Source organism: Ixodes scapularis, unplaced genomic scaffold (assembly GCF_016920785.2).
Source record: "Ixodes scapularis isolate PalLabHiFi unplaced genomic scaffold, ASM1692078v2 PGA_scaffold1__304_contigs__length_218370807, whole genome shotgun sequence".
Classification (NCBI taxonomy): Eukaryota; Metazoa; Arthropoda; class Arachnida; order Ixodida; family Ixodidae; genus Ixodes; species Ixodes scapularis.
In genome coordinates this window covers 159,392,285-159,418,970 of record NW_024609846.1, presented here as the reverse complement: position 1 = coordinate 159,418,970, position 26,686 = coordinate 159,392,285, and the positions used below count along the sequence as shown (strand labels likewise).

General features: G+C 43.3%; 1 protein-coding gene across 1 annotated transcript in view; it reads right to left on the bottom strand.

Moving 5' to 3' along the window:
* LOC8054055 (neprilysin-1) overlaps window positions 1–26,686 on the bottom strand; it is a 257,784-nt gene that overhangs the window by 22,861 nt on the left and 208,237 nt on the right. Inside the window, exons 15-19 of the mRNA XM_029994983.4 lie at window positions 26,539–26,597; window positions 23,046–23,097; window positions 20,248–20,315; window positions 7,739–7,869; window positions 2,659–2,724 (exon numbers count right to left, since the gene is read on the bottom strand). Of these exons, the coding sequence (XP_029850843.2) occupies window positions 2,659–2,724; window positions 7,739–7,869; window positions 20,248–20,315; window positions 23,046–23,097; window positions 26,539–26,597 (376 nt within the window). The remainder of the gene's footprint in view (window positions 1–2,658; window positions 2,725–7,738; window positions 7,870–20,247; window positions 20,316–23,045; window positions 23,098–26,538; window positions 26,598–26,686) is intronic.

Here is a 26,686-nt window from a genome sequence, read left to right as displayed (position 1 = left end):
GAAGGGGCGCTTTTAAAGCACTCCAGTAAAGCGAAGCGCTTTAGAAGCGTTCCGCTTCACCGGAGTAAAGCGTTAAAAGCGTTTAACGCTTCACCCGAGTGAAGCGTTAAAACAAGAAACTAATGTAAAGCAAGTGCTGGTAGGGGAACGCCTAGAGCAGCAACAAGCACGCAAAACTAAGAAATCAATACAATCTCCAGAAGTTGCTTCGAGGCGCTACACAGCGAACGGATTGTTAACACGCAACGCGCGAAAGAACGAGATACGTAAATAAAACTTCAGGGCGTACTTACAATACCAATCGCAAGTACGCCCTGAGTATCAAAGCAATCGTCGCACAGCACAATCACAAGTAAATCCTTTAGAAAGACACTCGTCAGCGCTTGAAACGAAACGCTGTAGAGTTGATACAGACGGCCCATCCAGCTGCTCCCGAGTCTCGGACTGGATGTCTGCCAGAGTCTTCCGCAAACTATAGGGCAAAAAAGCTGGACGATTTAACAGTCTTTAGGCGGCTGGCCCTGAGACCACCTCTGAACCCGGGCCTGCTCTCCGGGTCAGCCGGATTCCCACATCTTTGTGCTCGATCCACGCCGCTTCGTCACTTGAAGCTCAGCGCTGCTTCATTGCCTCCACGCGGACAGTCTTGCCACTGGAAGCAGGTGCCTGCATGCTGAACATCCGTTCAAACCTCAGCTGCTGCTGCAAACTAGTAAACGCGGCGCAACCAGCTAAGGCCGCGTAACAGCCGGTCCAGCGGCCCAGCAGCTGAACCCGGTTCGTTCGAGCGCTTACCGTCGTATCGGCAGGCCACGGAGAAGGGTTTTGCGACCCTTGCTGATTTCCATGAATGCACATGATTCTCGGTTGAACCGTAATCACTTGTATCAGACCAAAATCACTAATTGAAGCACATCAACGCAAAGTTTCACCACATTTCCTACGCAGCTCTGCAGGCAACGTCTTTGTTGACAAGATGGCGCGCGTTTTCCGCTGCGTCGTTTGTTACCTCCCAGCAGTCAAACTGGTCACAACCGTTAGCGCGAAAAAAAGCAGGAAAAATGAGATGGTTCAGAGTCGGTGCCCTTCTCAACTGGAAGGAGGGCGGGGAGCGTTGACGTTTCGGCCGCCAGTCAGACAGCGCGTGATATGCGTCACGGGGTAGAGAGCCAAGCTAAAAAAAAACAACAGCAGCGTGGCCAGACACTTGGCGGTTGGTTGTATGTCAACTTGGTCCAAGCAGAAAAAGTAAGGTTGATGACCGGGCAGTGGGCACCGGGTACTACAAAAGTCGAAAAGATAGTTAACGCTGTGGAGCAGATCTCTGGTAACGCCTCCACTTCGCACGCAGCAGACCTAGGTTCGTTTCCCGCGGGCGGCGGGCAACATTTTTCAAGCATCTGGAATCCTCGGCGACGGTCATCCCTCGCCACACTACGCCAATTAAAACATCAGCAACGAACGTCATTTGCAGTGGCGGAAAGAGCGCATAACAGCTGTGAAAAAAAAAATTAACTCGTTCGTTTTTTTTTTTTTTTTTTTTGTACGCTGTATGTCATGAATAATTTCAGACAAGAAGAGATTCAAATTTCTGCTGCCTGTAAAAGGGAAACCCTGGTACGTGCGTGTGGAAGCTTCCCCCTGGCAAGGTACTGTCACCGTACTAAGTAAGGCTGATGTGACGCTTTTTATGCAGGTAATAATTAATTTACTTTGCTCTTCTCAAAGAGGGAACAAACGTTGCCTGTAAAATAACAGAAGTTTGGAATATAAGTGGTACTTCAAGAAGTTGCTCTCTAGGCTATGCTGTAGTGGTCGTGAAGTGGGAAAAAGGTGTACCATAATCAGGGGTTTTTTGTTTGTGCATAAAACATATTTCCATAAACACATCCCATGCCGTAACATCCGGCTGTGAGCTAACCAGAGTCCCGTAATCAGAAGAGCGAACTGTTGTTAACAGTTGTCACCGGTCTTGATCATAATCACCGCAGTTTAAAATAAGACGTTAATGCTTGATATAATGATCGTTGCGTACGTAAGTCCCCAAGCTGAAGGTTTTCCCAAAAATAAATTGACTTCCACCTCAAATGGAGCGCACCTCGCTGCCCGTAGATGGCGTTTGGCCACTGAAAAAGTCTGCCCAGGTGCAAGACTTGCGGAGCGCTCTATAAACTGAGCTAACCAGCGGCTATCAGTCAGTAGAGCAAACGAATGTTAGCAGATGCAACCAGCATTGAAAATAAGCACCTCAAGGGTGAAACCAGATTTTAATGATTCATTCATATTTGTAGTGGAAGTCCCCAGAGTAAGGATCTACCAAAAAATATATTGGCCACCACTCACCCAGAGGGCGCTAAAAATTCGCTTCATTTCTAATTGAACTCAATTATTTTTATTTATGTTTCTGTTCGCAAACATATTTCCCTTCGCGACATAATTGGTGCCTGCATCAGCATTAGTCCCTTAGTATATTGATGCAAACATTAGAGTAATCCAAAATGTATCAATGCGGAAAAGAAAATTTCGTGTTCGGTGACAATTTCGGTTTTCACGAGGATGTGTGTGATTCTATTCAGCTTCAGGTAATCCGGGTTTTATTATCAGAAAAATATTGAAACCCAAACCCATTTTCTACACGCGATATTATTTCAGACTCACCCGAAAGGCTTCCCGAATGCCTCCGCTGTCGGCAATGTTTTCCCCTTGAGTGTTGATTCCGTTCAGCTGGAAATAGCATAAGGAAAAAGAAAGTGACGTCAGTACGAGACGCGTGCACGTTTCCTTGCCATGCGTTAAGCAAAATGCGGTTCATAACACAACACGCTGCCAAGTTTATGTCAAGATGGATTTAGAAGGAGGATCATCGTGCCGCGGTTGTTGAGACTATGAATTATTCAAATGTAAGCTTAAAGGTGGGGACAACATACACGTTGTCGCGTCGTCCTTGCTGGTGTGTTTATTTTTGCAAACTCTAAGATCACCCTTGCACCTCCGTAGTATTCAAATAGCGTCTCATGGTTATCAAAATATTGTTTTATTTACGTTTTAAATAGGGTGCGTCATTTATATGTTAGTATGATTTTTTTTTTTGTCAATGCGTATGAAGGTTTGAAGAATATGCTTATGTGTTTTACATCGTTCTTTCACTTTAACGGACATTTTAAACACACGTAATAGGTTTCTCGAAGAGCTCATTCTTAGTATCTAAGCAAAGGCTTTAATTCTCCCAGAGTCCTTTCAAAGCGCGCAAGTCGTCTCCTGCGCGTAAGTTTTACCTGGTATCACTTTTCCAATAACATATTTTGTGAGCTTCGTTTTTCCTACAGTCGCTCCCTAGATTGCAAACAATGATTATTTTCGACCATTCCTGACCGGCAGAAGAAGTCGGGAGTTCTGTAATAAACTCAGCGAATAAAAGTTCAAAATGTCTTTTTCGCTTGATGAGTCGTACTACCGTATTTGTTTTCCTTATAATTCATTCTGTAACTATAGGTCAGTATGCTATTAGCTGGAGGAAAGGAAAAATAACATAACATAATAATACGTCCGATCTTTTTACCAGTGCTCTCAGTCGTCCTTTTCATCTGAAACGTTTCAGGAACCCAGTTCAACCATTCAAAGATTTCAAGTTTTCAGAAGTTGTGGGCCATTTTTACGAGCTTCACTTATACCAGAGAGTTCGAAATGTTAAAATATTAAAATTTTAATGACAACGTTAACAGTAATACTACGTGAGCCATAAAATGAATGGTAAATTTGATTGATTATACGGGACTCCTGTACGATCTGGTTTTAGAGAGAAATATTAGACAGCCGGCCCCGATGGACCGCAGGCCTGTTAGTCTGCGCAAGAGAGCGCGCCGAACGGATACTATAGTGGCTAGGTGCAACATGCACGAAATCACCTTAATACGGCGTAATCTTGTTATATCGGCCTTACAGTTTTAACGGCGTATACTTGTTCTATCGGTCTTGCACTTATAATGGCGATCGGCATTTTGTCATAATACTGCGGTCTTCTACACGTTCAAAGATTGTAGTTATTTTGAGAAATGCGAACCTGCAGGAAGGACGGTGGCTAATGCGCCACGTCTTCGTGGTGGAAGAGGTAATGGAGGGAGAAGGGTGGTAATTTAGTGCGACGTGCGTCTCGCAAGTTCACGACAGCGTTGTCTCCGACATTTGCCTCGAGAAAAAAGCGGACTTTCCTCTCGGTTTCACTCACTCTTCGCAAGCAGAGTGATTAGGCCAAAAATAAGGATGCTGCACGACCTATTTTTTTTTCTCCGTACAGCTGTTTAGTCGCACACGCTCTTTAAACTCCGGCAAATTCTCTTACAAAGCCGGAGGTACCAGCCACTTATGTAAGTAAGCATGACTCTGCTGTTTGATTTTCTGTGAACGAGATGAATTGCGAGACCGGCACAGTCAGACCACGACAGTGTGGCAAACTGTCCAGGAACCGAAGCAGGACGTGGACAGATCCGTCGGTGATATGCTTCCAGGCATTTTGAGCGTGTTAAATAAGAGAATAGGAACGTCTTCCCACACACTGCGACACTGAGAGGTGTCTGGGGATGTGTCTGGAATCGAGCATTCGCGTTTTGTTGGTACACTTGAACAGCTGCCATCAAAACTGTGTAATAAGCCACTTGAGTGCAACAGTATACTAACCATTACTTTATGAGTAGAATAACCCAACGCCGATTGACGGGCATTGGCGACAACAATGTATTTTTTTTTTAATTGTCCCAAAATTATAATTTTTATGCAGTTGCAAGCGACTAAATAAACTGCTTTTTGTGTGAAATCTTTTTTTCTTTTGCCTTTCAGAAACAGTTGTTTTTCATATAATAAATACAGGGTTTTCTTATTTTTTTTATTTAGCCGGTTTGGAATTCTTAAAAGGAAAACTATGCGTGAGGTTCTTTTGGTCCTGGGGTCAAGTTGGTGACCATGACGGCTACAGGAAAACGGGAGATATCGCTTAATTAGTTGGCTAATTAACAAAAACATTAAATAATTTACAGCTTTATTCTTGGGGTATAATGCAGTTGGATAATCGACGCGCGACCTGAATGCGGAATATACGTGCCATGAAATTGTGATTAAACAATTTTTAATAGGCGCTTAGGGGCGAGATACAAAACAATTGTGCACGACTTTAAACCGAAACCAGGCGAGAAAAAAGCGCTGACGTGCCTGCTCGGAGACACGTGGGGCGCCGCTATTATACCGTACCGCTATCGCAGCCTCTTCCGTTTACCGAGCCGACGAAGTGCGGAAGAATCGACGTCTCTGGTGCTCTTTTCCAAGTGATTTTTAGTTTCAAGTTGTGAACAAGAGCGACATTTATTACCCCGTAGGGCACATTGCATATGTTCGAATAACAATTTTAAAACACGCCCAGACCATATTCAGGTCGAACTTCGATTTCCAAACAAACATTATGTCCCCAAAAGTTAAAATGCAAAACGTTTATGAAAACAATTTAGTTAATATGCTAACTTAATAGCCCATTTTGCACCTTTTAAGTGTTCGTCTTGGCCACCAAGTTAGCACACGGGCTGAAACGTTCCTAACGCCCGTCCCTCTTTTTAAAATTTCTGTGCCGACTAAAACAAAACACCTTTATGTAGAAACCTTTGCACGATGAGAGTATTTAATGTTACTTCTGCCCTTAGTAAAAAATGTAAGTAGAGAAATTTTACTGTTTTAAATTTTCAAATACTTATCGTCTTGATGGCCCGGAATTGTTGTAGATTCTAAATGCTGGTAATTTTCAGAATTGCTCGAAAAGTAATCATGCCCGGTGTATGTCATCTTTTTAAAAATATATATATATATATATATATATATATATATAATGTACAGCCACCAGTGACAATTCATTTTCAGCTCTGCATGCAAGTCACTCCGCAGTGCAAACTACGAGCCACTGTTTCATTTTATATTATGTGTCTTTCACCGCTTACAGTTATCTTTCGAAGGCATCGGGGAACAACGCTGGCAGGTAGGCTGGTTGCGCCTATCTAGTGTTTTCTTTTAATATAAAATAGTTGCTCCATATTCGAGCTTTTTTTGTCGGCGACCACGGCATTCATCCGAGCTACCAGAAAAGCATGGCATGCAAATGTAGTTCTGCGAGTGAATCACCCGAAAGGATAGGGAAACAATAATTCACCCTGTCCGATGGACACACCTGCGGGCTTCCAGGCGACGTTTTTGAAACCATTTCTTTCAAACGATTAAAACTGCAGGAGAGACACGTTTCCTCTTCAGGTTTAAGACGCTGTTGAACAATACCTGGTACTCAGTATTTTTTTTTCTTAAACACTTTATTTTCCGTTACAACACCCGTGACCGACCCCAGCCTCGTCTGCTCCGTCAACAGTCTCAACACGGATGCCGAACAAGTATGCGCGCGCATCGCCAGGGCGAAGAGTGGCAATGTATCTGTGAGGCGAAACCTTATTCAAAAAGCCTAAGCCCACTTTCCATCCACGTAGGCGTAATTGTGTAGGGTGTTCCAAAGTGTCAACAGTGACAAAATAGAAACGAATGATTGACGGACCGACCGACTAATTATTTCATTTCGCGATCAATTGGTAGCAAAATGGGGGTCGTATAGTTCCATATAAAAACCTTTTCGCAGGTACCAGGACCTTCTCGTGAAAGTGCCCGCGAATTTTCAGCTTGCGATTTGAAGAATAAAACATATGAAGCCGCATCTGTAACTTCCTACATAGCAACTCACTCGACAAATGAGCCGTTTGTCGAGTGTCGTCTCCTATCCTTCCTCCACTCTCTTCGCCATCTACATATTGATTCCCCTCTTGCCGTCCCACCCGTTGTCATCGGGTCGGTCTCGTCGCGTCGCTCAACGCATCTCGGGTTACTATTAGGAGGCACAACGCGCAACAAACAAGGTCAATAGGAGTGGACTTATAGAAGGACAAACAAAGCGTTGACTTACAACTCATGTTTCTTCTACTTCTTTGTTAGAAGCAAGACCATTGTGCAAAGAGAACACAAAAAAACATCCTGAATGTTTTTGGTGTTCTCTTTGCACGGGTCATCACATTGCCTGCTTCGCCAAGTAGTATAATTATTTGGTGGATAAAGAAACAAAAGGGGCGCTGATACAATTGCCACTGAGTCACGCGATCTTCTCTGCCTCAATACTTTCTCTAATTAGGGGGTCGCCACTCCACGTCAATACATACACTTTGTGAACTGGGAATCATAACCAGCCTCGCCAGTGATCCTAGACGATCAGAGTCAGTCTCGTTTGCGTTTTTATGGTGCTCTAGCAGCCTATCGTTCAGACATCTGCGATTTGGTACGAGATACATTTTGGATGTCTCGGGAGAGCGGCTCGATGCTGCTAAGGAGGGGAACCGAAAAAGGCGTGACGTCACGATTAGTGGCTGTATCTTCTTGTTACGTCACGAATTTCATTGAGTGACGAAAAAAAAAATGTGTATACCAAAATCTAAGCTTCTCGAATCAATTTTCTGAAGAATTCTTAGTTATTTTGATTGATAATTTAGCAGCGTATTTGAAGGTCCGTAAAATTGTGCAAGGCGTGAAGACCTACGATCGGTATTTTTAGTCTGGAGAGGCTCTTTAATTGATTGTTTAATTGACTGAAAGTACAATTGATTGATTGATTGACTGATGGATTCATTCATTGATTATTCGACCATTATGATCACCGGTAACGAAGTCTACTTACATGCATTTGTGCTTGTGGATCCAGTATGCTGCCGTACTGGTCGATGAAGCATTTGGCCCGCTCGGAGAATTTTCGGCGCGTCTCTTCTGTCCACCAGTTCCGAAGGTTGCCGTCCGAATCAAACTGGCTGCCTGCTCCGGAAATGGTCAGGTGTGCATGTGCGTGTCAGAAGGAAGCGATACATCCATCAGTCGCAAGCAATAGGCTCCCTTCGTGCCGCGACTCAGTGTCGCACTAATCAACAATTTAACTGTTAACAAGTCGAATGACGTCTAAGGGTATAAAAGCAAACTTTTATTGCTACAGAGTGGATTCCATATACTGCGTTTACCACAATGCTGCATTTTGTAAAACTGGAAATAGCAAGCGACCAAAATTTGCGCGACACAATAAGTACAAACTCGACATTCGCGCTTTTCGCTTTCCCCTTAAAGTCCGGTGCCCAAGATAGTGCTACAAGAGCTAACTTGGTGTGCCATATCAGCTTAATCCACAGGATATTATCTGCGATGACAGTCTTTGACGTGTGTGAGAGGAACGTGAAAAAACAGAAACCGCCCGTTCTTCATAACTTTGTCGCGCTCTGTCTATACATTAAATAATAGGCCTACAAAAATTCTAAAACAATCACCCCCCCCCCCCTCAATTGGTAGGTCCATTCGCCCGCCTGTGCATTTCTCCTGTCGGTACAGATTATTGGTTACGTGGGAAGCGCTTTCCCGCTAGATGTAACAGAAAATTGGTGTAAATACACCAATTGATGCTACGTGGCGTCATGCCGCGTGACACCAGTTTTACCACAAAATTTAGCGACAAAACTGTTGTCACGTCACAGCACGAGTGTATCCCGTAGCCGTAAGACACCTGACGTCATCACGTGACGTCACGTGACCAGATGTCACAACGTCACGTCAAACCATTATACGACACCATGACGTGATGTTAGTTTACGTGGTGTTAAGGAGTGCTTTGGTACCACAACTGAACACCATGACCACCTCGCGTGACGTCAATGATCACAGTTTTCTTTTTATTTCTACGGATGTTCTGCAGAAGAAGCACTTTATATGAGGGGGAAGTAACTTCAACATAATGAACAAAACATTAAAAATAAATGCAATGAACCGATAAACAAACACTTTGCACACTTCATTAAAATAAGGTTACTAATGTCACAAAATCTTTGGTGCCAGGTTCACGGACAATGTGCGTGAAAAAGAAATTTAAGTCGGCAACGGCAAGTGGGGAGTCGTGAAGTTTGCTAGTTCTGGAGAATGTAGCCGAATTTTCAAAGAATAATCAAGGCGCTTGGAAACGCAAAAATGGTTCTTGGAGATGCAGGCTGCAAAACGCGATGACGAATTATCAATGCCATGAAAGAATATGAAAATATGACAGGTAATTCTAACCCATCGGCTCCTAGTGTAATATCTAGGTTGTTTTAAAAACTATTTCACACGAGGCGCGTGAGCAGTCATGGGTGATATAACGTCTTGCTTTATTTTGAACATACTGGAGCTGGTTAAGAAGATATTAGCGGAAAACAAACAGCGCAAGGACAAGGACAGAGTAGAAGGCGGTAGACACACACAGCGCTGACTTACAACTGTAGTTGTAAGTCAGCGTTGTGTGTGTCTACCGCCTTCTACTCTGTCCTTGTCCTTGCGCTGTTTGTTTTCCGCTAATATGAATGACCAACTAGCCCAATCGTCAACACTAAGAATGTATGCTCGATAAGGACACCAGATGGCATTAGCGTATTCGAGTTTCGACCTGATAAATGTTTTAAATGCGGTTACTTTTCTTGTTTTTGATGAGGGAAAAAGCATGCGTGTAATTAAAGGAGGAGGAGGGGAGAGGAGGAGGAAGAGTAGAGGAGGATGCAGAAAAAAGAAGGGGGAGAAGAACGGAGGAAAAGGGGAGGGAGAGGAGGGGAGAGAGAGATGGTACGAAGGAGGAGGAGAAGGGCATACTCTCCCCTCCTCCTCGTGAAGAGCTGCGCTCTATAATTTCGCGTTACAGGGATTCGTTAAACATCTTTCATTGTTTTAATCAACTTTTTTGGCGTTCGTAACTAATCTGTGATAAATCTGTTGTGCATCATTGTCAAGGCGTCAAGCTGTTCATGAGCACAGAAAATAAACAAAATGAATGAATGAACGAGTTAGTTAACATTTTATTTTTGCCGTTGAAAACACTACATTTCTGGGGGGACACGCTGTACTTGTAAGTTCTAACTTACTCTATGTCTTCGTGGCTGAGTGTATATTTTCTTAGTGTGAAAAAGGAGTGGCTGGCAAATACTACGTATTTGGTTTTGTTTGTGTTAATTTTAGTCGTGATATGGTGCACCAAACCGAAATTATGTTGAGGCCGCGCTGTAATAATTCTTAATCATCCCCGTAAGTAATGCACTGATAAATAAAAGTTATCCACGAAGAGTCATGCGTAGGATGTTAAATTGAATGGGAAGTCGTTTATTCATATTAAAAATAAAAGCGGTCCCTGTTAGTGGCGTAGGCAAGGGAAGGGAGGGGGGGGGGGGGGGGGGGGCGAAACCCTTCCCATCCCGGGCCCGCTTGCACCCCTGCTCACGCAGTCGGTTTTGCACGGGGCATGGAGCAAAGGGGGAGTGCGGACTATGTCCTACTTATATACTTTCGGGAAAAGTGTTTGTGGGGTAGAAAATGCTCAAATGAATAAAATAAGCACTATTTCTTCATAATTATTTAATGGGACGCGGAACTTGATCTCATATATATAGAAAACGGATATTTTGAAACAATTTTAGGGTGAAGGATGGCAATTTCAGGGCCAAGTATAACAAATTATCCTCAGTAAAATACACAGTTCAGTCAAACCAAAGCAAACATAATAAAACGAACACATGGTTATAATATAAAACAATGTCAGTGATATGTTAAATGTTTTCTAAAAAGAATTGCCCTGTGAGCAACGGGTGACGCTGCGCTCGCGCACACCTTGAGTACTGATCAGAGTTACGTGCTTTCGACTAGAAATTACCACGAATAAAAAAGTAATTGTGACCAATTACTTCAGAAAGCAATTTACAGGCTCTCTTGATCATTTTATTTATGACAAGCGGCTACATATTAAGATGCAGCCGCCTGCGTTCACGGCAAAGAATATCCAGGACGTCCTCCGCCTGAACTTCAATGTCGCGGTGAACATCCAAAAAAGCGCTAGACCGAGCAGTCGCTCATTCGAAGTGAACGCTCTCGGGTATGTTTTCAACCGTCGTAGTGAAGAGAACAAGCGCTCAGCTCCCGCCGTTATTACGCGCAGAGTCACTACGATCTCGAACAGACGGTGAACGTTTGGGAATTGGCGGCGTTTGCAAACTACAAAGGGCGCTTTTCTAGCTATCATAATCATCGTTTGAGACGTCATGGGTAGGACGGACTGGGACAGACCGCGTAGTTCTTGGATCCCTCGGCTCGTCAGTTCGCTTCATGCGCTGTTGGGGTAACGCGCGGCAAAGCCTGTTTCACACGTTGTGTTTATTTGGTGAAGTGATATTTGTAGTAGGACATTTTACGAAAGCTGGAAACCGCACGTGGCACGCGTAGTCGTGCCAACAAACACTTTTGGAGCTGAGGTTTGAAGTACTCAGATGGTCGTGTGCTGTTCTCTATCCCGCACAAAAAGCTGAACGAGAAAACATGATATCCAGCGCTTTATAGCACGACAGCGTCTACCACGGCGATTAGGGTGTATATTGTTTATTGTGATTCGGAAAAATTAAAACTAAAAAAGGGAGATCTCATCAAATTGGAAAAAGGAAAGCGAAGTGCGAGAACGTCTCGCGTGTGTAGTGAACACTTTAGTGAAAGCAACTCCGTGTATCCTCTTGGTTCCAATGTGTTCTGTGAGCGTTGGTCTCTTATTAGTTCCGAGTTGGTTCCTTTTCTTTGAATGGTGTAAACCAGTGAGCGAACATTTTCTCAAAATAACTGACAGGAATAAGTGGAGGCTGGCTTCCAGAGTGGTTTCGACTAAATCCCTGCTTATTCACCCGGCCGATCCGAAACGTGCGAGACCCCCTCGCGATTTAAGCCTTCAATCTAGTAAGTCGGTGACACTTCAGCGTCCTAGGAAATGAGGAATGTCCCTGTTATAAATCACTACCGTTTGTATGTTTCGTTTTTGCGAACCCAAATGCGCATAATGCGTGATGCGCTCCTCAGCCGAGCAATTTGAAATTTGTAAACAATTCTTAGTAAAAATAGGATAAAAGAAATTAATCAATCGCCCGAATTCGCCGGGTCATGGCGAACAATTTAAAAATTTATGGAAATTTATTATTTTCTTTCGAGCTGAAGTCACAATGTGACAAGCTTATTTGCGACGTATTCGATTCGGGAGGAGCTAAGCGTCACTTCCTGACGAGCATTTGCTTGGCAGCAACTGCCGAGTCACACTTGGATAGAAGCGTCGGTATCGGCAAGCTCAATGCAGCTAAAACAAGTGTGCTGCGCTTTCCAACACAACTGTGCGAATTTGCACAGCTAAGAAGACACTACTTTAATTACTCTGGTGAATGCAAAACCTTTTTTTAGAGTGGCCTCCAAGGATCTGAAGAAAAAAAAAGAGTCTGAGAGGCTCTGAATAGCCCTGATGCACGCCGCGCAAGCTGTAATGTAATGAATGCTGCAGGCTTGTTTCGAACATTTATAAGTTTTTTTTAAATAAAAAATGCGACTTCGGGGCGCTGTTATTTATTAGAGAAATCACTTACAGAAACGTTATACGCGTTTCTTTAATCAATAAACCGTTTTAATCTGCATAGTTTTGAACTAACATAGCCACTCCGTGCTTTGACATAGCGCGTCGTCTGCTCGCATCATCAGCTGCGTCACACTAAGGCGCCCGCGAGGTAGCGCAACCAAAAACATCTCGTCGCCAATAGGGCGACTACCTGTAGCGCGGACGTGACGGGCGTTTCACGTTTCTCCGTCTTGCATTTGGGAGCCCATATGAGCAGCTTGCATTAGAGTTCAGTAACTGAAACCAGGCCTGAATAGAGCTACAAAAACTCTTCAGCGGCGGGAGCCGCCCCGCTTTCCAAGATCTTTGCAGGCAGAAGCGACGAAAGTAATTGCAACGAACGCCGGTGCTTTTTAAACCTCCCATCTAACTGTGTGATCAGGCAATCCATAAAAAGAAGGAACATGGAGCGCTTAAAATGCTCTTCCGTACTTCTAGCGGGAATGTTACAGCGCGGTGACGTTGTCGACTTGTTACTCGCGGCATCTGAAATTCAACTTCCGCTGTCTCGTCCATTTTAATGGCGGCTAGGAATATGGCCTAGTGTTTGTGAGTAAACGTTTACTCTGTGTGTCGAAATTTTTTTGTGTTCCTGTTTCATTTTTTGTGACAGTGTAGTGATCCTTTTGTTTTGTCTGGCCGGCACGCGTTGGTAATGCAGTGCTACCTCAAAAAGCGGAGGTAGTTGTGTGCTGTGAGAAAGCTTTTAAAGTTGGTGGGCCGCAGCTACGACGACAGTAGAACAGGGAGCGCAAATGAAGCCTGCTCCTTTTTAAAAAATAAGGATGGAGCTCCACCCGTTTTATTTTAACAGCGCCTCCCTAATCTTTGCGTCAGTGTCCGTAGCGCCGAGATCACCCTGCTTCGTCATTGGAGGGGGGGGGGGGGGGGGGTAATGCCTCTGAACCCCTCCCGAATTGAAATCCTGGCAACGCCACTGGTCCACTGCATGCTGCCCTGTGAAACTTCCGATTTTACTTTTAATTCAGAAAATTTCCCCTCCCCAACATATGTATATTCCATGCGGCTAACGGCCAAGAAAGTCTGCGATCTCTTGAATGATATTGGGATGAATGTTCACTTGAGTTAGCTTTTTTGAGGGGTTACTGGGTGACGGGGGCTTTAACAATCTCAAGAAAAACAAAGTGGGCAGCTTAGTATAAGTGCATATTTCAGTGCAAATTAGTAGCGAATTGTTTTAAAAAAAAAAGTTTGGTTTGACACGAATATCTTTTTTCTAAAAACATGTTTAGTCGGTGAAAGGTTCAGAGTGAAGTGGATGCTGCTCCCACCTTTTGCCATCTGAGCGGAGCGAACGCTGAAAAGGAGGTCGCCCCCTATCCAGCGCTCGCTCTGCTAAAGCGGAAAGGTGCGGGACAAGCTTCCACTTCACTCTTCACCTGTACCCGACTATATGGAGTATTCACTGGGCGCCATATTTGTGGGTGCTGTCTAGAGCAGATGCTCAGAACGAGCCTACATTAATAGGCTGCTAAGACCGGCAATCTTGAGGGTGCGGAATGCACATTACGAAAAGAAATGTGGGAGCTCGCCATCAGCACGCGCTCAGCAGTTGCGCACACAGCTATGGCCGCCAGTGAATACTTCCTATACACGTTTGCAAGCATGGCGTCTCGACAGGTGCCCCGTAGTTTCGAGCACGCGCACCATACGCGGGAAGGTGGCTTTAGCAGGCTTGCGATTTCGCGTGTATATACCTCACACAAGCGGGAACATGGCGGCGGACAGACGCACTGTTTGCAATCGTCTATAGTTGTAGCCTCTGACAAGAGGAAAACGGCTTCAATTGTTGTCCCACTTCCAGCGTGAACATCCTGGTGTCATCGACGCTTCGATGACTCGTGCACCTCGAGCATGAGAACGGTCAAAGCATGGCGGAGAGCGAATGCTCGAGGCCGGCTATTGGAAGGACACGCCCTACCCTTTTCACTCTGTCGGTGACTATTGGATAAATGCGGTAATGGTCGCATACACAGATTATAACGTGGGAATACATATCCTCCGTAATCGTTCGTGGTATACATGTTAAGTATAATGGTCTATACGTAAGTACTCTTTTTTACCTCTAGCTTTAAAGATTGTAAACTCTTTTCCAAATTTCCAAACTTATGGAATGTAATATTTTTCTACCGAATGACGAAAAATAAAAGAAAGCGAGTGACAGGATAAAAAGGCCGTTATTTTAAAAATTTCGATTATGTTCCGTTGTGTTCGCGGGCAGAACTTAGAGCAAGTCGACCAAAAGTTATATGAGTGGCAATATAACAACTTGTGTAAACGTACGAAAAAAAAAAGTGCTTCGCCCCCCGAAACGCCCGTGTAAACGGTCGTTGCAACAATTTTAACATAAAAAAAATAGTTTTTTTTTAACTCTTATGTTGTATATCTTTCAAAATGTGATGAAAACCGCCTCAATCTTTTTAAATATCGCGATTCTGTTGCGTAAAAGAAAATAAAATAATGGGAATATTTCGCAATTTGCAGCCGCGGGTTGGTGGCCATAGGAACTAAGGCGTGACACCAACCTGTGTGCATTGTAATAAGTCGGCATGATGTGCCACTAGGACCTCAATATCAGACTAGATTTCATATATATTGTTGTTTAAACGTGTTTAAGGCTGTCAAAAGCCTCATATATCACCGGCGAAATGGTACTATATTCAGTTTTAGTGGAGCCATCTGCCTGAGGTGAAAAAAAACTATTCCTCTGTCGAGTTTCGACCCTTTTGAAAAAGAACCCAACTTGATGCTCTGTCTTCCCAGTGCACCCTGCTTGACGTCACTAAGGACGTGGCTTGGAAGACGGTGTAAAAGTTTAGAGTGGTTGGGAGGCGCCAAGAAGCTAAATTTTACAAATTAAAAAAAAATATATTGAACGCTCGTCGGCAAACTTGGCTTAGAGTTCTTTACTCCAGACGTGACAAGGAACAGCTCCCGCAATTATTTGACCGAAGACCGAACATTGTGACGCGGTCCTTTTAATGTCTTGTAAAAAAATATAACTTAAGAATCAATTCTTAAAAATTGCATTTCATGCATTATATTACTTCCCGAATAATGTTTTTTTTTTTTTTTTAATTTTCACATTACAGTTACCCAGTATTGAAAGAACAAGCATCGTTACACTCGGGCTTGCCCGAGTGCAAGAATGTTTGTTAGTAGACAGTTCAGTAGACAATCTAGTAGATAGCTGTTCCAACTGGTCAACTAAATTTTGGCTATCGCTACCTCCCCAAGAACTGACTTATCTTGCGTCTTCAGCTGGATGGACTGATCGATTGGGACATGTGTGTTGTGAAAAACAAAGTCGATGTATGTAAATAAGATGACTCGCTAGTCCGTTTCTGATGTGAGGCGTAAGTGTTAGAACGTTAACCGAAAAAAAATGTTTAGAAACAAAACACAAGGTTACATCTGTCAGTAAAATGTACGCAAAACTTGGGGGCCGAAAAATCTTGAGGTACCGAGTTACCAGAGGTCCTTGAATTCTCCGTTGTAGAAAAGGAACCTTCATCACTTGATTTTATTGTTGGAAAGGATTGGAAACTAGACACTTTGATTTGTATGCATTGAATGTTAAATAGTAAACTCTAATCGACATATTCTGTTGTCGCAGGAATCTGTCATTAGATTCGTTTTAAAGGAAGAATAAACGCATATTTAAATTATCATAAAACACAAATCTTGAGCACAATTTGCATGCCGGTAAAGTTATTTCCATATGCTATAGTTATCGCACAAAATTGGTACGAATCCAACATTTAAAAAAAATCAAAATGCAGTCTTGATAATGTGCCTAGCATTCATATAGATAATTTAAAGCTTTTTTTTTATATTAACGAGTTTTGACATAGCTCTATTTTCCAAATACGGTGTGGTTCGATTCGGAATTCACGTTGCTATGCTAGATTCCGTCTTAACTTTTCTTTATGTGATGTTGATATATGCTCGATCTATAAATATTTTATTTCTCTACTTTTCTTGGCCAACCCCGTTCTATCAAATAGGTCTTTGTTTGGCACCGACACCTTCAATTATTCCGCTTATCCCCGGGCGAGGCACTGGTGGAGATAACAGACCCAAGCAGTGTGGTGATGCTTGGCCAATGTCGTGCCAGAGTCTGCTGAAAATCGGTCCCAATATCGGTGAAATGTCCCCTTTTTTGTACAACAGCCCGATATCCGACAGGTATTGGCGTATCGTCATTTTCGCAACCTGCCTAGTATCGGCGCGATCTCATGCGGGTACTGCATGAATAGGACTGTGGCACGGCTATCTGCCGGACATCGCATTAGCGTCTAATCTGAATCGGCCGGACGTCGTATGACTCTGCCCTGTATCGGCCGTTGCATATCAACCCTTGCATATAAATTGCCTTCACGGACAAGCGGAAGTGTTTTTAATTGCTCCCAAAAGTTCATTACGCCACTCTCATTACGCACAGTTTATTCTCGATACATTTACACAAGTGATACTTCTCTGTATGTTGAACATAAAAATATTGAATAAATGAATTTACATCGTTCTCATGCCAAACAAGACTTATAAATCAAACACGAAGGACCGTGCAGATTAAGAGGGAAGCAGGACTACATTCATAAACATATTTGCAGAATACTTGCGAAGAATACAGATCTCATATAATACGTGATTGATGACTAACTGTAGGCTGTATATTCTCTGGCATTTATTTCTGTCGAAAATCGGCGGATGTTTTTCGGTGTTTATTTATTTCCAAAATTCCGGTGCATTTCGGTGAATTATCTCGCGCAGACGCTTAAAATGGCTTTTATCGTCGGAGAAAATCGCGAATAGAAACGAACAACCATGACGAGGAACAGCTCAATGTTCATTTGCATCTGATACAGAATATTCTTCACACTTCATTACTCTAAAGTATGCATGGATACATTCCAAGGCTCGCATCTCTCCTTCCCGCCCGCTCCTTCCCGTTGACTGCGCGCTAATTCGAGAGCGCGCGTTCTACGCTTGCGCTAGACGCGGGGAGTCCCCAAATTTCCAAAGAGGCGTGGGGCAGTACTGGCCAGCCTGGCGAATGCAGCTTCCGGACGTGCTTCGAACCACAGACTATGGGGGTTTTTGAGCGTGTAGCGGCACGCTTCAAACCCCCAACTCGAGTCTACGGGCAAAAAGGGCGACCTTCAATCGTCCCTTTCTGTAGAAAATCTACAGAAGGGGACGATGAGTACAAACTTTTGGGGTCCTGATGGTCAAAGTATTGAGCACTGAGAGAAAAAACACATCTCGATTACTGAGAGACCTTAGAAAACTTAAACGACGACCGTAAGGAAAAACAAATGAACAAGTTTCAGGAGCGTTTACACATGACTTTTTCGGTGAAAAAAAAAACTGCCGCTTGTATGAAAATAGTCTTCGTAGACCGCGTTTCCCCCTCCGCTAAGCCGTACTCAACGAAGAAGCTACGCCTACGCGCCGATGGCCTTGACTGTAGAGTCTTGGTCTCGTAGCGGGTTGCGGACAGCGTAGAGGGACGGCAAAAGCCATCTATTACAACTCCCTATTATCCAAAAATCGGTGTTTTCCGGTTTTAGCCGATTTTTCCTTTTCAACACCGGTGGATGTTTGGCGGTCTTTTTCGGTTAAAACCAGAAACCGAGTCGCCCTATTAATATAGGGCGACTCGGGCAGCACAGAACAAAGCAGGCACGACATAATAATTTCATCCCAAGGCAGCAGACAGTATTGCACCGTTATCGACGTCATATTGGAAAGATTGTGCCGATACCCTTCTGATCTAGCCGATATTTGTGAAGCACTGGATATGTAGCTCCGACGCCATCCTGGCATATCGTACCCGATTCCGTTTTTTATTGAGCCCCGTCAGTGTCATTTTTGATTGAGCTAGGCCGTCAAACATTCCAAATTCGTGACCGCCTAAAAAAAAAATTATACAAGTCTCCTTCCCTTCACTTCTACACGATCCCCTATTTTTCCCGTTCCAATGTCCGAGGTCCGAAAGCTAAATGTATACAGGGCTCCTGCTTTCAACAGCAGAAAGTGGAAATCCAGATTAAGTTTTCTTCTTCTATTTGCTCTAGAATACATAGGTTTATTAACTACCGCTGAACCCCTCGTGTTCAACAACATGGTCATTGAATACTTAAAAAATATAACGGCGCGAAAATAATAATTATTACTTCGGCCGCTCGCAGCTTGTTTCTGACTCCTTATGTTAAACGATATTCTCATCGCACAGGTTTCCCATGATTAATTAAATAGTCAGGGCTCGCAGCTGCCAGTCATTCGCAAAGTGCCGGTAACTGTAGAGTTAATCTCATGGCTTGGGCTAAGATTTGAAAGAGGAACAATACCGAGCGCGAGGCTTCGGGATGCTGTCAGCTTACACGAAGTTTCTTGCAAACTAAGCATAACGCAAAGGTTAAGGTACTGTCATTCCCTGTACTTTTAATACGCTTGCAGATAACGTGTGAGAGGATGCATAAAGCTCCGAAGTTGTGGGCTCGGAACAAAGACAATTACAGCTATTGCTACTAAACACTCAATTTGGATTCGTTACTAGGTTTTGGTTTCCCATCGGGGCCCATCTTTGCGCCAGGGCTCGTGCCTCTCGCGGTCAAAGCGTGCAGCTACCGTATCGCCTCCCTTGTAAGGGGGAACAAACTACGGCGCTCGTTGGCGAAAAGAAATGATGTGCTGTTTGTATAACTATGGAATGTTAAGGTTTGATACTTCTGCTTTTTTTCGTCATGCGAAGAATGCGTAGTGGAGCAAGCTGGTTGCGCGTTTTGGTCACGAGGGGCAGGACCTTTGAAGCAAAGATGCGGTCCGATAGGAAACCGAAACGCGTCCAAATTGAGTGCTACTTTGTACGCCGCAAAACGCTCTACGTGCCTTAGACCTTGCGTAAATTAGTTGATTTAGTGGTTTTCGATGATACCCAGAAACATTCGAATTGAAACCGCACCCTTAAATATTCAAAATTAGTTTAAACAAAAACTTAGTTTAGTGCCCGTTATTAATTTTCGCGAATAAGACTTTCGGCAATGACCACTGTGACATTAATTTTTTTTTCAACACAATACAAGCTTTTCGTATGAATCATTTGGCCCGCGTCTCGAGCAGCACCCTGTATAATTCGAGCCTGAGGTTCGTCTTTAGCGTGCATCCCGCAGTAGTGATTACAAAAGCTAAATTTGAAGCTCGCGCTGTTTATATGACATATTTGCGCTGTTTAATTTCTAAAATATTACAATAGCGCACGCCCAGTACAGTTATCAATTATATAAAAAGAAGTATGCGTTGGGATTGAACTCAAAATTTAAGCACCGTCAATAGATGACTTTCATATTCTTCATGGCAGGGTCTCCACTACTGACATTCTCATATCTCACCGATATGTCAAGTTAATATCTACAAAACCTAGAGGAAGCCAACGTTCTTGAGGAGTACACCTTTGTGTCGAGGTCAACACGGTTACTTCAGAGGTGACGACTATTCTGTCGCGAAGCGACCAGAATAAAGGAAAACTAAATTAAATAGTCGGCTCAGAAGCTTCTATCTATGGATGCTCTCAAGAAATCCATAACAGTACACGTCAATACTACCTCTTTTTTGACATTATAACTTAAAAAAAACATCGCTCACTCATACCCGCCACCGCACGCCAAAAAGATGAGGAAGCCACACAGCGAACACACCTGTGTCGTCGAAGCCATGTGTGATCTCGTGGCCGATGATCATACCGATGGCTCCCATGTTGACCGACCTAGCGACAGAATATAATGTATAAGCTAGGAGGCTTCAAACTTTTCGCTAATAAATCTATGGCACACAATATATTGCTTAAATCGTTTTTCTTGTAAAAAAGATGTATATATATTCAAATTTTTTTTTCCAATTGAACCAAATAGCACTATGTTATTATTTAAAATAAGCTTTTGAACTTGTTCGAGAGCTTATAGTTACAAAGTGTTGCATATTGATTTCAGTTTCATCGTCTTCTATATCTAGGTCTTCTATATATAGCTTTTGTTTGTACAGTGTCAAATGCGCAACCTGCGTAGTGTTCTAACTGCTCTTTTGATCGCTAAACGTACAATTTCTTGGGGGAAAGATGCTCGTCGCGCTGATTTTTCAGTTGTTGTTTTTCTCCAAACTCCGCCATCGCTTTGATGCAACGTCACTAGAACTCTCAGTTGGGAAACTCGCTGTCGAAACCTGGGCCGCTGGCGTCCACCGAGGCCGAGCTAAATACGACAACAGCGCCACTCTTTGTCATTTGTCTGTACTGTGGTCACCTTGAGCTTTTAGAAAGCATGTTTTTGCGTAAAACAAACAGAAAAGACTCCTATTGTATGACATTTATTGGAGTTTAATACAAAATGAAGGACGCGTGATGTTTTTAAAAACTTTAGTTTGCAAGGCTTTGCGGCACAATTAATATTGTTTTTATACAACCGTGCCTCAGCGGTGCTTTCAGGTAGCGCGTCCCGACCTAGGTGCATTTTAACTTCAGTAGTACGACGCGGCGCGTCCGCTGGGGAGACGGGGGTGGCACCCCTGTAACCCCTTCCGGTGTATCTGTTTCGGCCCAAAATGGCCGATTAAAGCCGAAATAGACGTCATGTGCAGTTCCTCGAGTGGCCGCTGCGGGAGAAATGGCGGCGTTGTGTTCGCCATTAGCTCGGTGCTCGAGGAGAGATCGGGGGCACTTTTTGAGAGCAGTCTCTATGGCAGTTTTCCAACTGAGTGTTTTAGTAACGTTGCTTTGATGGTTAATAAATATATTATTATTATTACGAGCTGACCGGGAAAAAAAGAAACTCCCTCTGGAGAACAGACACCACATGCGGCGGTTTTATGTCACGAACAAATGACTAATAACAGATTGTTGCCAGGAACAATAAAGACCCAGAGCACAATTTTTCACATTCTACTGCACTCGTGCCGAAGTTTTGTCAGTGCCCACTTTCAAGCTATCCTAAAATAAAAAGTGTCACATATGATTTCGAGTAAGCTGGCATTAGGACATTTGTTTGGAAAGCTGCGTAACACCCGATATCCATTTGTCAGCTCTACCATTTCTTCAATGACACCACCTAGGTTGCTTTGGTATTACTTATGAAGCAGTTATTCACACTGTTTTTTTGTTTTTTTGTTTTATTAGCAATGTGTTGTTGTTTTTTCTCAAAAATGGGATGTAAGTTACGTGGAGCCGTCTTCATTGTGCGTTTATGGGACTGTTAGAACATTATATATTAAGATAGCCACCTGAATCTGCACGAAAATTAAATGAGATATTTTAAATAACATGTTAATTTCTATTTTGATTGGTCACCTTGTAATAGCACTCTTCAAGGTAATTATAATTAGAGACTAGACCAATTCAAAAACTTTACGCCGAGGCAATGTTTTTTTTTAGATATCGATCAGTCTTTGATTAGTCTTCATGTTTTTTCGCCAGGTTCCAAAATTAGATGAAAAAAGGGCGCCTCAAGCCCATTCCAGAAATGACACTAAAAACGATGTAGCGATCTTAACAAGGTCTTTGTTCTAAGCTTCATTGTGGACAGTGTTTAGTAAGCTATGTTAGATTAGTCTGAGACTGAGGTAGATAAGAAGTAACATAAAAACGCAGAAGGAACAAAAAATAGACAGGACGCAATCTCAGGTTAATGCAACATGGTTAACATTCACCAGCTTACCTTCACCCTTAAGATATTTAGTGAGCTTTTTAATCTATATTTGAAAAAAGCAAAAAAAAAACGTTAGAGCTATGGTTATCAAATAAAATCATTGCCTTCTCGCAAGTTCTTTGCATATGTCCGTTCTCTTATAGCAATCACCGTCAATACTGCGATTGTAATGCGACCCATCAACCCATGAATTCAGAAGTTAATTAACAAATTTTACTTAAGTATTGTTCTAATCATGAAGCTTATTCTGCTACCTAATGTTCGACGTTTTTAAGAAACATATCACGAAAACAGTATTCACGTAACAGTGCACCAACATTTAAAAATAAAAGCTGTTTGCATTACAAAAAGAAAATAGAAAACTGGAATACATTATGTTCATACAAATTATTTGGTGTCAAGAATGGTTAAACGAATATACCCTTCTCCAGGGATTATTTTCGTCATTCTAGTCCACCTCGGTTGCATCTCTGCATTTGATTGCATTATAATCATATAATTAGTGACCTTATTAGGCGTACCGTTCTCTAAGGTGTAAATGTTATTTGCTTTTGGTTAATAAGAATTGAAGTTCCATAGAATAAATGTTGATAAAATTAAGACTTCGTCTATACATCGCTGATAAAAACATTTTTATAAAGAGTTTTCGGAGTCACCACTCAACTTTAGATCATTTTATAGGATACAGTGGTCAGGGCGACTTTAAGGAATGTCCAAAAATTAATTCTGTAAGGTTAGCATGATTTGCTATATTATCTAAAAAAAACTGTGGCCTGTAAAGGTAAAAACAAAGCACTTACGAAGGCAGCCCGTAGTCGTAGAACGGGCTCTGCAGAACTCCGGCTGGAAATGCTGCAGAGGACAAAGCTCATGATTAGGCCCATTGATAGCCTATGCCTTAACGGTATCACTCCACCCTTGAAGTGTTTACTTCTCGATCAGTGTAATGCGCGTTGCAACACAAAGCTGTCGTTAGTGAGTGCCCTCATTATGAAAACTGTTCCCTTCCTCAATCTCACTAGAAACAAAAAATCATTACAGCAAAGAAGTTGCACCGATACCTTTATAACGAGAAAAAAGGTAAACACAAATTTGTTGAGTCGGAACTAAAATTAATAATGACCCAACGTCTCAAAAGACAGGAAAAAAATCCCGAGGATCAACGCAGAAGGCTTTAAGGGGTATTCATACGTGGGATGCTTTCGTGGAGGGATGTGAATGACGTCAGTGATCGGCGGAACCAGCGGGACTACCTTCCCCGCTCCAGTATTCAGACGGGCGGCGGGGAGCCGAAAGGGATGTCAATGTTGTCAGACGCATTTTGCTTTCGCACTCCCGAGAACAAGGCTCTGTGCCGGCTCGCGAGAGTAGAAAAATGTGATGTTCTAAAAAAGACGGTACCCGATTGTGGCGGCAGATCTAATAGATAAAAAAAGAAAAGAAACACGACAATTGCTTTCTGGCAAAATGAAAACAAAAGGAGTAAAGATGCCGAGTTAAAGGGTGGATGCAACACAAACAACGCGGAAACCAAAACCAGTTGTATGAGGAGCTGCTTGAGATCGGCAATGTTGAACATCAAAGACTCTTTCGTGAAAACGTAAACGAAACGTTACAACGAACCGATGACCTGCGCAAGCCACAAGTTAGGCAATCCCCTTGCCAGCGCCGGTATACCTCACAGCGCGAAGACTGATCTGTGAAGTTGGCATGCAGACACGTGAACAATATCCCACCAATCGCGAAAAGCTCCCCCGCGACAGGGGGGGGGGGGGGGGGGGGGGGGGTGAACTACTTGTGCAACCAGGGGCTAAAAGCTCTCCCATCTCACTCGGATGTCTATGTCAGCGCGGGTCCGAGCAAAGGCGTGACGTTATGAACACGTGATGGGCAACTCGGGGAGCGAAGGGAGTGATATTTCCCTTTTGTATATACACATCAACAAAAGATGAGACCACGAAATGGCTTGTACAAGGAACATAACATCATCTGTAGTGATACGATCCAGATGTTCACTATCCCCGTTCACGGCATGTTTCGGGAGTGTGTGTGTGTATGTGTGTATATACAGAGTGGTTCAAGTCACCAGGCTCGATCTCGAATGGACCGTAAAAATTGACGCCTGCACGTAGCCACCTAAACCTTTCGTTAAAGATGCATTTCACAGGTCTTTTTTTTTTTTTTTTGTAAAATTACAGAGCGTAGTTCTCTTTTACTAAAATATAGGGCCAAGAAAGTTGAAACCTGCCAGGGTCTACGGTGGGCGGTTGCCAAGACGACCAAGTCCAGTATCGGGCTGTGTTTGCCGTTCGTATTGATAGATGGCGTCGGGAGCAGCGTCTGAAGGCGCAGCCGACCAGCGAAAGATGGCAGACGACACGCAGACGAAATCCGTCGGCAGCAAAAGTGCCGCCGTTATGCAGACGCGTTTTTTTTTTAATTTAAGTTTTGCTTTTATCGTTCACATTCATTTTTTAACCGAGGGTACATTTCTAAAATATTATATTCATTTTAATAAACCATGGTAATCGCGAGCCGTCGCAATTAGGAGGTAGCGCCATCTATCAATAGGAACGTCAAACATGCCCCGCTACTGGACCCCTGTCGTCTACGTTGCTGCTCGCCGTGGACCCTGACAAGTGTCTTGGCCTTATTTTTTACATCAACAGAACCACACTTTGTAATTTTACAATAAAAAACCGACCTGTGAAATACACCTTTGACGAAAAGATTAGATTGCTACGTGCAGGCGTCCATTTTTACGGTCCATTTCAGATCGAGCCCGGTGACTTGAACCACCCTATATATATACAATATATATATACATACTCTGACGTTTTGCAGTTTTTTTTTATTATTATCAGGGTTTTTGTTTATTTACTCACCGATATTGCTCTGAGAGGTTGAATGTGTGGGTTTTCTTCGTAAATAATGAATTCAGAAAACACTGCTTTCTTTACGCTTTCATTCTACCTCAGTGTGTGCTTCAATTGTGCAGGAAACCTAAAGTACTACAGGGAACGAATAGGAAACCCATCAACACAGTCGTATCTGCTGTCCCGGCGAATCCGATATTTTGGTGCGTCGGTGGCAGCCCTCTCCTTCGACGCCGCGCGAAGGCGCGACAGCGTGAACAGCACGATGCCTATGCGACCTCTAGTACGCCGAGTTTCCAAACCACTCGGGGAGGATTTTGCGCTGCAGGTGCGCTTTCTAGTGCAAATGAGCGGAGTAGGCCGCGATCTCTTAGTGAATCATTTAGTTGGACGCTCATCCTTTTCACTTCACAAATTTATCAATTCCCAGCAGGGACCTCCAGGTAGCGCAGCAATGTATCGAAGGCATACGCTTTACCGTTCAGGTTTCATTCGTGCCCGGTAGTATAGGCTGGCTACACGCCTCCAGTAAATGATGGCGTGCCATTCTGGCCTACTCTATGTTTGCCCGAAAGTCGTGACACAAGAAACGACCTGAAAAACGCCTCTGCAAAGCAGCTTCGTTGAATTTTGGGTTTGTGTCGCTGTCCCTTCTGTCCCCCTCCTCAAAGGTAAAAGTATAGTATTAATCCAGTGCGACATTTCCTTCTGCCTCACAATGGACTTCGACACGTCCTAAACAGCACCTTCTTTTCGTGCAAGAAGAGCACTAGCATAGCTTAGGATACGAGATGCAAAATAACATTTATAAGACATCTATTTTCCACGCACCCTGCTGTTTACATGTAACTATCTAACAAAGTGGTTCACAAATGCGGGGCTGCGGACCTTTTAGGGTTCGCGAAGGTATTCTAGAGGTCCGCGTAGCCCTGCCTCAACAGTAAAGCCCGGAAATAAAAGTTTTATTTTTTTCAGACGGAGAAGAAATGTTTCAGATTTCGGACGAGTTTTCTCGTGTGTATATCAATAAGAGAAGCCTACTTCACATTAGCCCTTAGTTATATCCATTTATTAAATCACTATTATAATTAACCTTTACTTTTCTCCTCCCTTGACCACGAACGGGGTCCTCCATCATCTCCGCTGATCCACAAGGGCTCCGCGAAACATCGATGCTTCAGAACTACTCATCTAATGCATACTTAGAGCTCTGCATTTCTTTTACTCTTAGGTTCGTTCAGATCAAGCAAGTTAGTCTGGTTCTTTTATTCGCTTTGGATAAACGATAGTGCGCCGTCGGTAAACCGTTTAGACGCGTTCCACTAGACGGGCGGTCTTTGGAGATGAGACTTGTAACTTAGGGCATGACTATTCACAAAAAAATGCTGAAGAAAATCTCATTTAAAAATTGACTCACTGATGGAGTTGGCGTTGGGGCTGTAGAAAGCATTCACAACCGCAGATCCCGAATGCCACCTGCGAAAAAAAGGTACGTTAAGATTGCACAGGGCCACTGTCGTCGCAAAACGAGGTCAAACAAAATTACACGCTGAAGGTGGAGAAAA